At 37.1% G+C, this 12245-nt stretch overlaps 1 protein-coding gene across 2 annotated transcripts in view; it reads right to left on the reverse strand.

Annotated features, from left to right (window-relative positions):
* Positions 1-1021: 1021 nt before the first annotated feature.
* Positions 1022-12245, reverse strand: part of CLDN10 (claudin 10) — a 257484-nt gene continuing 246260 nt past the window's right edge. For both annotated transcript variants that reach the window (XM_044072994.1, XM_044072993.1), the window contains one exon: positions 1022-2949. In XM_044072994.1, coding sequence (XP_043928929.1) covers positions 2814-2949 — 136 coding nt within the window. In that variant the 3' untranslated portion in view covers positions 1022-2813. The remainder of the gene's footprint in view (positions 2950-12245) is intronic.

The following is a 12245-nucleotide window of genomic DNA, read 5'->3' on the forward strand; positions in this document are numbered from 1 at the left end:
GGAAGAAGAAGCAGGCTCACATCCTTGGGATTCATGTGTGGTTTACCAAGCTAATAACTGGTGGTAACCTTCATTGAGTAACTTGTGTAGGGAAGAAGCATTATGCTGGATAATGAGCAAGCACATTGCTGAAATTCCATCAAGGACACAAGTAACATCATGTCTGCCCAAATGATGACCCCTGGACAGATTTTACATATGTGAATGTGGGAAGAGACCCACCAGTAGGGAAGGAATGAGATCAAGTCCAATTAGGGGTAGGCTCAATTATCATCAGCAACAGGAATAAGGTAGAGAACTAGTCCTAGATGGAGCAATGGCACTCTATCATGGAAAACACATCAGTTGTTTGTCAGCATGGGCTCTGATTCACCGAGAACTAGTCCTAGATGGAGCAACAGCACTCTATCATGGAAAACACATCAGTTGTTTGTCAGTATGGGCTCTGATTCACCTGCAACTCTAATATTCTACAGCGTGCATCAAAGAATGAATAAGCAAATGTTGAAATTTCCTGATGCTTCTTTTATCATGATGTTATATCTGTTGACATATCAGAAGATGATGTTTTTTTAGTTTAAAATTGCTTACTTTACTTTTCCATTCTCCATTGTATAAACTCTTTTCACATTGATGGGTATGTGAAATATTTTCGTATGTTTTAATTTAATATATGTAGTCGCACCTTTCCTGTTGCTAATGCTCATTAGAAAACAGTACCTATACAACAAAATAAAGCAATGAACTTCTGCTCACAGATGTATTTAAAAAGCAATGGGAAAGAACAGAAGCAAGAGAGAAAGAATATGGATGGAAAGTGACAGAGAGACAGACTGTAGAAATTAACACTATCTAAACAGTTACAGGAAAATGTCCTATTAACCATTTAACTGAAATCTTAATATCTTCTGTTAGTACTTTTAAATAAAAATGGAGAAAATTATTTGATTTAATATGCATACAAACTGATTCCCCTCTATTCCATTTGGTTAACAATAAAAACACAAGCCATGGCTCGACACTAGATCTCCAGCAGTATATTTATTAGTGTTAGATGTTATGTTTTGGTTAACAACTGTACCTATATAAATCCATGTTGATTTTACTGCATGTTATTTTCTATAAATCCCACATTTAACTATGCCCCATCTATCAAAATGATACTAGACACTTGCTGTATCTGTTTTAATTTTTCATTGGCTATCACAAATACCAAGTATAAACTTTGCTTCCTCTTCAGTTATTTTTATGCCTTTCTAAGGAGTGGTGACTTTTACGAAAATGAAAGAACAACATCACAGTTTATGTGAAAAGTATGAGAAACAAGTAATTTTCATACATTAGTAGACTGTGTACTTAATTGCTTCTTTTCCTTCACCCCCACCAGCATTATTTAGATCAAAAAGATCAAACATTAACAAGTTGTATCATCAGTAAAAGACTGAGATCCGAATCATACTGCTAAATGCTTCATGGAGAATAATTTACTGGAAGACATTTTCAGAATTCACAAATAACATCTTGGTGATTCGGAAGTAAAAAGCTTTTTGCAAGTTTACAATACAGATGATATTTGTTGTTCTTTGTGACTTCCAAAATCTTTAACAATAGTCTCCTGTATTGTTCAGAAGACCAGCACACAGTATAAAATTGTCTGTTTATAATTCTTATCCATGTGTTGTCCTTGCACAAGAAGCTGGTAATTTTACATCACCATACCAATATACAGCAGGCATAAAGCAATTTCATTTTTCTTTTCTTCAACTCCTTGACTTCACACATCATTGCAGCACCTTTCATATTCTGGAACATCTTTAGCTGCTTTACTCCAGTTGGCTATTTGTCTATCTTTTTTGAGAACAGCATTCATGTATGCATTTTTCTTGTAGTCTAATGTGAAAATTATTTCCTTTGGTTTGATTTTCTGAGTCTTCAGATTTCATGTTACAAATAGCTACATTTTATTTCATATAAATTACTTACATTTAAGCACATGCATTCCCATGGGTGGACCTAGCATTTCTTTCACAGCTTCTGAATTTCTAAGCAGATATTTTCTCTTCTTTCAACTTTAACCAGTTTTCTCTTATCATGTAACCTTTTACTCAAAGCTTAATTCGATATCTTTTCATTTTCTTTCTGAAAATAACATTATTTTCCATGGTAAACTTTCTCATGTATAATTTTCAGCTCATATATAAGTGTGTGTGGCCACCTATTTATATTTATGCATACACATGTATATACATGCATCACACATATATACACATGCACACACACCAGATGCACACACAGAACTGTTCCGATATTTCTTTTATCAGTACACATTTTTAACATTTGCTGAAGCTCAATTATATTTAGTTAAACATAACTAAACTCAATCTGTTATTTGTAACTACAAATGTTAGTTCTTAAATATGAGTTTGGTTAGTTACTGAAGTATTAAGCTAGAGAAGTGGAGAGAGGAGCTGGCATTTAATACTGCAAATAAAAAAACTGGTAAATTCTGTGAACAAACAACAAGAAAGTAGTGCACAGCACCCCTTCTGAGTTATACTGTATAACTAAACTCCTACCATATGAAGATAATTAAAAATACTAAAACTACCAGTGTCCTGTTTTACGTAACTAGAATATAACAGAACAGTGCTGAAAGACTTCCACTGAAATGTAATATCCATACTTTAGTGTCTACGCCAAAGTGCTCTGCTTCTGAAGAAATCACTTCATCAAGAGTCCATGCTGACTTTCATCAAGAGTCCAATCCAGATTTAAATTATCATTTGTGTTTTTTCCTTCGTGGTATTTCGCTGTTAAACATAAGCATTTTTGTCGAATTGCTTGGGAAGGTTTCCTGCAGCTTTGTTTGACCTGCCCGTGACACTAGAATTAAAGGCCTTCATGCGGGAAGACATAAATGTTTCAGCTCCTGAATAGTTGTATCCCATTCTGAAACAAAAATAAATATTAATGTAGAAATGTCAGTCCATTCTGTATTGAGATACATGCGCATGCTATGAAAATTTAGAAATGGTAGCAAATATAATATATGGGCTAGAATATGATAGTTCCGCATTTGCTTTATTACTTAGAACTATGTGTAACTCAATGAAATTACTAAAATCATGCTTCAGATAAAATGAAAGAAGAGTCAGGCTTGCAGTCAGAATTCAAGGGGATTTTTACACACATTTAATAGCACTCATGTTAGCTATGCTTTCATTATATGAACAAACATCATGTACATTATTAAGGTTGAGACTTTAATCACTCATTTCCTGTTCTGGTAGTGAGTTACTATTCATTTTTAGTTATTTGGTTGAGTGTGTCTTTGACTTTGTAATTAGATTGTGCAGTGACACATGGTTTACTTTATATTTTCTAACAGTTTAAACTGAAACATCATTCTCTTGTGATGTCTGGATACTGGTAAGTTCCTATGTATTTTCTAGTAGTTTAAACTGAAGGGTATATATCATTTAATTGAAACCTTAATTGAGCTAATCGCTATTTGTTGAACCCAATTAAGTGAAAGTTCAATTAAGCAAACAATCATTTAAGCGAAAACTTTCTTACAGAAAAAACTAGTCGTCCACCCACTGACCATAACAAACAAAATCAAATTTAAAACTCTGCACCCCTCCCCAACTAAATATACCAACTCTGAGATTGCAGTACAGTGGGGAAAAGGGCAAATTTCCAATGAGGGACAACCACGTCCTTTGCCTGGGAAAAAATTTGCTTAAACGATCATTCGCTTAATTTTTCTTTCACTTAAGTCAGTTCGACAAATAGTGATTCACTCGATTAAGCTTTCGATTAACTGATATAGACCCTAAACTGAAGCATTGTTCCTTTGTGATGTCTGGATTCTGTTAAGTTCCTGTGGCACAGGCTGGATTGTGATACAGACAAACTTACCATCATCACAGAAACCTGTTACCATGGCAGCTCTTTCACATCTTTGTATCAATCATAATATCATTACCCAATCATACACACACACACATATATATATATATATATATATATATATATATATATATATAATTATTTGTACATTGACTGGGATTATATGTAAATGGGATTTTTCTACTTAATGGCATGAATCCATACAATGTACCATCTGATGTTTGTGAATCTCACTTAATCTTAAAACTGATGCCATTGTTATTACCCAGTATACCTCAATAATGTCTGTTAATGGTATTACTTAGAGTAAATATGGTATATTCATGTTTACTAAGGCTGCTTCTAATATACTATATTAGACTTATTCAAGTCTTTAACTATAAAATGTTTTTCAATTTTATGATGTTTATCCAGGTAATATAATATCTGTACCACTAAAGACACATGTAACAAAAGCCTTTCTCAGTTTATTCAGACTGATTCACTTATACTGTACATTGCAAAGAAATTCTAGCTCTTGTTGATCTTTTTCTGCTTGCTTATACTAAACAGTATATCTCTTTGGCTTGTATTTATCCATAGTGTTGCCACTGGTTAATAGAGTTTCATGATGACTGACATAATATGTGGCAAGCAGAAAGAGAATCAAAACACTCTGCTGAGTGAAACAGAGCTGTGACTATTGTCATCTGTGCTTGTCCCAAACATGTAATTTTCCATTCATGGTACCTTTACCCCAGTGATGTGTGCATTGTTACAATGCCCTGATGTTTGTTGTATTCTTGAATAACAGAAAAAGCCACACAGCAGCAAGGACTCGTTCCCCAAAATGTATTCTTAGTGCTTTCATCTCAGACAATGACAAGACTTCATCAGGTAAAAGTATAAACTCAAATGAACTTTAAAAACCCATGAAGCCAGATGACATCAGCATCTCATTGCACATTTAAAGAAAAGCATACACAATTACTCTAAAATACATATAGTAACATACATAAAAAGACTGTATTATAAACAGTTCAATTAGAAAAAGAGAGAGAGTAAATAACAATAGCTTGAGAATTTATCTACGTTCTGCTTTCAGTTTTAAAATACATCCATTTAACTCAGGCCAACCTACTGCTCTCAAATGTAAAATCCAGTACAACTCCATTTGCTCAAGAAAAAGTTGCCATGGTCCACCCCTAGGGTTAGGTTTAACTTGAACTTGTTCAATTACCACAAACTTAAATTGATGCTGAGGGAAAGGTGTAGCAATGGGGGCAGCATGTGGCCCCCTATACGCTAATGCTGTTATGTGTGATTGGGAACATAGGTTTTTGTTTGGACATGCTCTTTTCCAGAATTGTGTATTGTATTTAAGATACCTGGATGATTTGTTCATCATTTGGAAGGGTGGGAAGAGTGATGCTGAATTAATCTTGGAATATATTAATAATAATACTGAGTTTTTGAAATTTACACGTGTTCATAGGTAGGTACTAGACTATCTGCCCGAAGGCATTTATAAGCCTAGCCAGAATGTGTTGGCTTTCGCCGTCCCCTTAGATTAGGTTAAATGAGGAATATATTAGTTATTTGGATGTAAATTTGGTTAAAGATGTGGGTAATGGTAGATATATTTCTACCATTTACAGGAAGCCCACATACTTTAATTCGTTCTTGCATTTTGATAGTTCACACCCCCTGTACCAAAAGAAAGCAGTTGTCAAAGGACAATTCGTCAGGCCTGCCAGGATGGTATAATTATTTGATTTTATGAATGAATGTGCCTTACTGGAATCTATGTTCCTTAAAAGAGACTATCCTAAAGAATTTGTGAGGGAGATTAAAATGGAAGTGATAAATAAGCAGGGGAAGGGGGTCTATGTTCCTGTTTTAATGAGCTTGGAAGCTGATGATTTTCACAATTTTACTGAGCATTCTAATGTGGTCCATGAAAGTAATTTGACTGTACAACAAAATGCTGATGTTAATTTTAGGTTGGCGTTTATTATGATATTTACTGTGGACTTCAAACAGGTGAAGGATGTTATTTTTAAAAATTGTTCTGTTCTTATGGATGACCGTGTGGTAAGTTACAAAATGGGTTCTAAGCTGGTGGTTGTATATAAGAGGGGTAATAACCTGAAGAATCTTATGGAGGGGCCACTTTGCCACAACATAATTTTAAAGACAAGAAGCTTTGGCAGATGTCTAAATGTGGGTGTTGTCATTTTTGTCCCTATATCAATATTGGGGAACTCTTCGATATTAATGGTTACCAGTTGAATATTAAAGGGAAGTACAATTGTAACAACTTAGGGGTACTATATGAGGCATTGTGTCAATGCTGCCCAGTATTTTATGTTGGAAAGACTGAGCGCAAATTAAAAAATTGTATTTATGAACACATTTATGAAATAAATAAGAACATGACCAATGCCCTATTTCGGCACTTATTGGATTTTCCTGAGCATCAATTTAAGTTTGTGGTAATTGAACAAGTTAAAACTAACCCTAGGGGTGGACCATGGCAACTTTTTCTTGAGCAAAGAGAGTTGTACTGGATTTTACATTTGAGAGCAGTAGGCTGGCCTGAGTTAAATGAGATGGCATCCATTGGATGTATTTTAAAATTGAAAGCAGAATGGAGATAAATTCAACAGTTGTTAGTTATTTACTCTCTCTTTTTTTCTATTTGAACTGTTTATATTAGGGTATTTTTATGTATGTTATTATATGTATATTAGAGTAATTGTGTATGTTTCTCTTTAAATGTGCAATGAGATGCTGATGTCATCTGTTTTCATGGGTATTTAAAGTTTATTTGAGTGTATACTTTTATCTGAAGTCTTGCCATTGCCTGAGACGAAAGCACTAAGAATAAATTTTGGGGAACGAGTCTTTGCTGCTGTGTGGCTTTTTCTGTTATTCAAGTGTTTGCGGATTTTTATGCTGTGGTTTGTCGTATTCTGTTATGTGAGCACAGTGGAACAATGTTTGCTTTGAACGGAATAATTTATAACTAGGATTGCATGTATTCCATAACTAGCTCCCTCATTATAAAATAGGTTCATAGCTTGTTATAGGCATGCAGTCTGGGAGACCATTAAGGAGCCTAGCCCAAATTCCTAATTATCTCTAAGTACTGTCTAGTTAAGTGACTTGCTTAACGTCACACAGTAGGCAAATGTAGGCTGAGGGACTCAGTCCCTATACCACAGGAAGCAGCTTAACAACTCATAACATTAACACTTTGCACAAATAGCCAAATTTTCTGTCATTGCTATCCATGTACTTTTTCCAGTTCATAGTTAAAGGGGGTGAAGGTTAGTGCTTTCTTGGCGAATGGGATTCCTGCTTTCCCATTCCCCTGTTTGATAGCACCCTTATTCTTGCTTGGACAAAACAGGGGGTGTTACATAAGTGCAGAGCATGCTATCTAAAGGGTTAAATGGCACTCATTTCGCTATAGGATAAGAAATGTCATACCAACAAAGCTGCTTTTACACGCCTTTATTTTGGAAATGAAAAAAAATAACTAGCAAAAATTCAACTGATGGTGTTAATATGGCACCAAAGCTTAAACAAATTATGTTTAATAGTTTTAATGTTCATGAGTGGACTGCATTTTAGATATTTGAAGATCCCCTTGGATAGAGTCAGGCTTGACTTACCTGCTAACTATATTGCAACTATATTAAATCTCATTTTTTTTAGACTCTTGTGAGTGGCATATTCTTTCATGCCACTGGAAAATTCCATTCCATATTCTGATTTGTAGTATTCAAGCCAATTAAGCTTTAAAACTTCTAAGTGCTGTGACCATCACCTTGATAATAATGTCACAAAAGGTAGATGGCTTGTTTTTATTTTTTAGTAAAATGGCGCTGTTTGAGGCTTCCCATATCAAGAAATGATTAGTCATCAGGCTTTGCTAGTAGCAGTAAACTCCATGGATTACACTAATACATTTGGAAGTATTTTGGCAAACAATAATAGTAAAATATAAATAGAAATGCTGTCTGTATCCTTCTAGTTTGAAATTATACACTAAACTCAACTCACCAGATGAAAACCATATCATTTCAGATCCTCAGAGATAACTGTAATAACACTGCTTTCCTTAACTTTACCACTGAGTAGAAGGATCCCTGACTTAGACTATAAATAGAAAGTTTAAAGGCTCAGCTGAGATAATGAGCTAGTTGCGGTATTCATAGGTTCGTAGGTTGGTACTAGGCTAGCCCTAGGGCCTGTACAAGCCTAGCCATAAGAATTCCCTGGCTATTTCTTCCCACAATATTTACGTCCCTGAACTCCTGTCTAGCAGGGCGACTGATGTGATCCCCGGGGTAAATTTCCTATCTCCCATCCAGTCATCAAGGTTCCTTTTGAAGAGGGCCAAGGAGGCGCTCTGCTTGACATGTATGGGCAGTCTATTCCAGAGTATGGGGAGTCTCTGGGTCAGGAACCTATCCCTCCAGCATTGTTCATTGTGATAACAAGGTTTAGGTCCCTGGAGTGTGTGGCTCTGAAGGATTGGTATTTCTTTTTAAGTGCAGCATTTCCAACAGCTCTGAGTTTGACATGGCCTTGTATGTTAAGCAGGGATCGCCTCTGAGAAGACGATATGCTACAGAGTATAGCTGGAGTTTTTTTAGTTGGTCAGCATAGGGCATCTGCTTTAGGCCTGTAATTATTTTAGTGAGGTGTTTCTGCGGCCTTTCCAGTTGTTGCAGATGTCTTGTGAGGTATTTACCAAATGGGGCATTGTACTCTATGATGGGTCTAATGAGGGATGAGTACAGTGGGACAATGACCTCCTTTTTTCTGGATGAAAAGCCCTTATTCATGAGTTGTGCAACATAGAAGGATTTCCTGACTGTTGTGGCTAAGTGGTTATTAAAGGTGAGACCACTGTCCACCTGTGTTCCTAAGTCTCTTATCACACTTTCGGTGTTTAGTGTACTGCCACCTATGTGGTAATTCATGTGTACATGTTTTTACCCAAAGGGGATAACTATACACTTCTTGGCATTGAGCTTGAGCCCATGGCTCTGGCACCAAGCATCTATTTCTGTAAGGCCCTTTTGTAGAATATCCACATAATTTGGGGATTCAATAATGGCTCCCAGTTTGCAGTCATCTGCAAACTTTGTTAGCCAGAGTCCCTTAGTATTGGCCTGTACTTCAGAGAAGTAGATGCCAAACAAGAGCGGTCCCAGGACTGAACCCTGAGGCATTCCACTTGTCACTTGTTTGGAGCTGAATTTGGAGTCGGCTACTTTTACAGTGTGGGTTTTATTAGTAAGCCAACTGGCAACTCGAGTGACATAAGAATTTATGCTCAGCTTAGTAAGTTTATCTATGATTCCAGAGTGGGGGGATGGTGTTGAATGCCTTGGCAAGGTACAGATAGGCTGTGTGGACCGCCTTACCCTCGTCCACGGCTCTGGAGACTGATTCAAGGAATTCAATCAGGTTCAGGAGACACAATTGGCCCTTCACTAACCCAAACTGGGTGGGGTCCAGTGTTTGAAGGTTGCCAATGTCTTTGTTTATAAGTTCCATGATAATACATTCCATGGCCTTGCAGATCTGGCTCATCAGACTGATGGAACAGTAGTTCCCAGGATCCAAGGGGGATCCCCCCTTGTGGAGTGGGATAACTGTAGCTACGCGCCACTCAGTGGGCATGAAGCCTGAGGTGAGGCTATGATTAAATATGATACTTAGGTGAGGTGCCAGTTCATTTTGTAGTTCATGTAGTACACAGCCCGGAATGTTGTCTGGTCCCATGGATGCTGTATTTTTAGCTTTAGAGAGTGCAGTTTTTACCTGTGTGGCCATGATTACAGGAATTTGGCAATCTTTTGGTATTGATATGGGCCCTTTAGGGGGTGAGAGGGGGGGTGAAGTTGGCACTGAATCGATCTGCCAGGATATTGGCAATATCCTTGGGATCAGTATATTTAATGCCATTCTGTTGTAGCTCAGAGCAGATCGAGAATTGCTATTTAGATTCTTGACATAGCTATAGAATACCTTGTTGTTGTCTTTGGAATCTTTGGCAATTTTATTTTCCTAACTAGCTTTTGAGGATTTTATGAGGGATCTCAGCTTCTTACTGAGGCTGGTAAGGGAGTTTTTTGCATCCTAGGATTTTCCTCTTTTCTGCAACAGTTTCTTCCTTCTGTTGTATAGTTTGTTTATGACAGGGGACCACCAGATTGGCTTCCTTTTTTTGGAGGAGAGTGTCTTGGTTCTATTTGGAATGGCACGATTCATGCTCGAGTGGATGTGCTCATACAGTGCTTTAGTGTAGGATTCAGCAGTCGAACTTTCAGTTCCCGTCTGCATGGGTGTCTTGAAGTTTGCCATTTCTGACTTGAGTAGCATGAAGTTGGCCTTAGAGAATTTTTTTACGGATGTTTCCTTATTAGGGGGTGGGGGTGGGTTGTGGATGTCAAAGGTGATTAGCTTATGGTCAGACCTAACCAACGAGGGGGTGACCACTGGTATGCATCATCAATTTCCCATGTTGGTAATGACTAGGTCCAGGATATTGGAGCCCCTGGTGGGACTTTGGATTAGTTGATCCAGGGCTTTGGAATTTATGAATTCCAAGAACCGTTGGGCAAAGGTGTTGTTACATGAGCAGTTTTCCCAGTTAATGGCAGGGTAGTTGAAATCACTCAGTATTAGGGTGTTTGGTTGTATCTTAATATTTTCCATTATGTTTAGAAAGGTGTAGTGAGAATGGTGGGTATGGTGGGGGCTCTGTAGCAAGCTACAATTTGGATTGCAGTCTTACCTAGTGCTAGTTGCACCTGGAGAATTTCGGATGCATTGTGTTGGGCAACTAGCCTGGAGGTGTGAATATCCTTCGTGAATATGGACACTCCTCCACCTTTAGTGTTTCGGTCCTGGTTTGGTGGCTGAAAAGTGTGGTAAGAGTTGTAGCCTGGTATTGAAGGGGTGCTCTCTGAAGCCTTGAACCTAGTCTCAGTTACTGCACAGATATCGATGTTCTCCATTTTTAGGAGTGCCTCAAGAGAGTGCATTTTGAGGTTCAGACTTCTAGAATTGAGTAGCATTACCTTCTGATTTTGCATACTTGTACCTGTTATGGTTGTGGCTTTGTCATTTGAGCCTTGCCTAAAAACGGCACTATAGGGGTGGCAAGAGCCTTAGCCAGTAACCTGTTTATCTTTTTATTTTTAGCAGGAGCATCCATCATTTCAGTATACAGTCTGGTACACTGAATAATAAATAAGATCTGAGATTAATTAGTTAATTAATTCAGCAATATTTTCTATACAAACTACCTTAGTGACAAACAGAATACATTAACGTTACTTTTTATGGTAATCCAGCATAACTGCTGGTTTCTCAAGAATGTGTTTTTTCTGTTAAAATGCAATAGTAATGCAGATATTGTAAATTAGGCAATATATGAAACGGAAAACAGAGCTTTGGCAGATACCTCCTTTATGACAGCTGTAGGAGTGAAATACCCACACCCTCTTTACATACTGCTTTAATGTTAACATTAGGTGCAGACCCCCAATATGGTAATGTTAACATTAGGTGCAGACCCCCAATATGGCAACTTCTATGGGCACAGTCATTATAATGTCAGCCAAATGCAGTATCTTCTAAATCCACATTTATAAATATAAATAATATCTGTGTGATATATAATCTAGCAGGGCATCCGTAATATTTATTTAGATGTACACTAGATATATATGGTATAAGTCAGCATTGTGCCTTTAGCTTCCCATGTCTTCTGACGCTTGTCCAACATTTGTTCTTGGTATTAAAAGCAACCATCAGTGTTCTAAGGAATCCATGTTGAAAATATAACCTTACTTACTAGAACACACACTGCTGAAGGCAGAACATTTGTAAACAGTAATGCAATTTGGTTCATGATCAATATAAAACTCCCTTCATCTGAACAATTCAGTATAAACTGCCTTTACTCAGGCATCCAGGAGTGAGTTATACAAGTACAGAGGAGTTAAACCTTTGATTTTAATATTCATTGTTTTAGAATTTGCCCACTCCAAAATGACTTGTGCCACTAGACAGGTGATTTGTTTAATATTATTAAATATGAAGGATAATTAATTTGTCTTGTATAAAGCACTCTACCAAAACAACACATACCAAGACACATGCTACCACATCTCATGGCATCTCAACACCTCAGACCATAAGGCAAACCACCACACAACCCAATACTGTGCTCATAGGACACTTCATTGAGAGAAATACAGAAGTCCCACTTACCAGCCTGAGTGAGGAGAGAGTCATGGTTATTTACTTATCAGGGACCAGGA

The sequence above is a fragment of the Protopterus annectens genome, chromosome 5.part1, assembly GCF_019279795.1.
Source record: "Protopterus annectens isolate FY-2018-M chromosome 5.part1, PAN1.0, whole genome shotgun sequence".
Classification (NCBI taxonomy): domain Eukaryota; kingdom Metazoa; phylum Chordata; order Ceratodontiformes; family Protopteridae; genus Protopterus; species Protopterus annectens.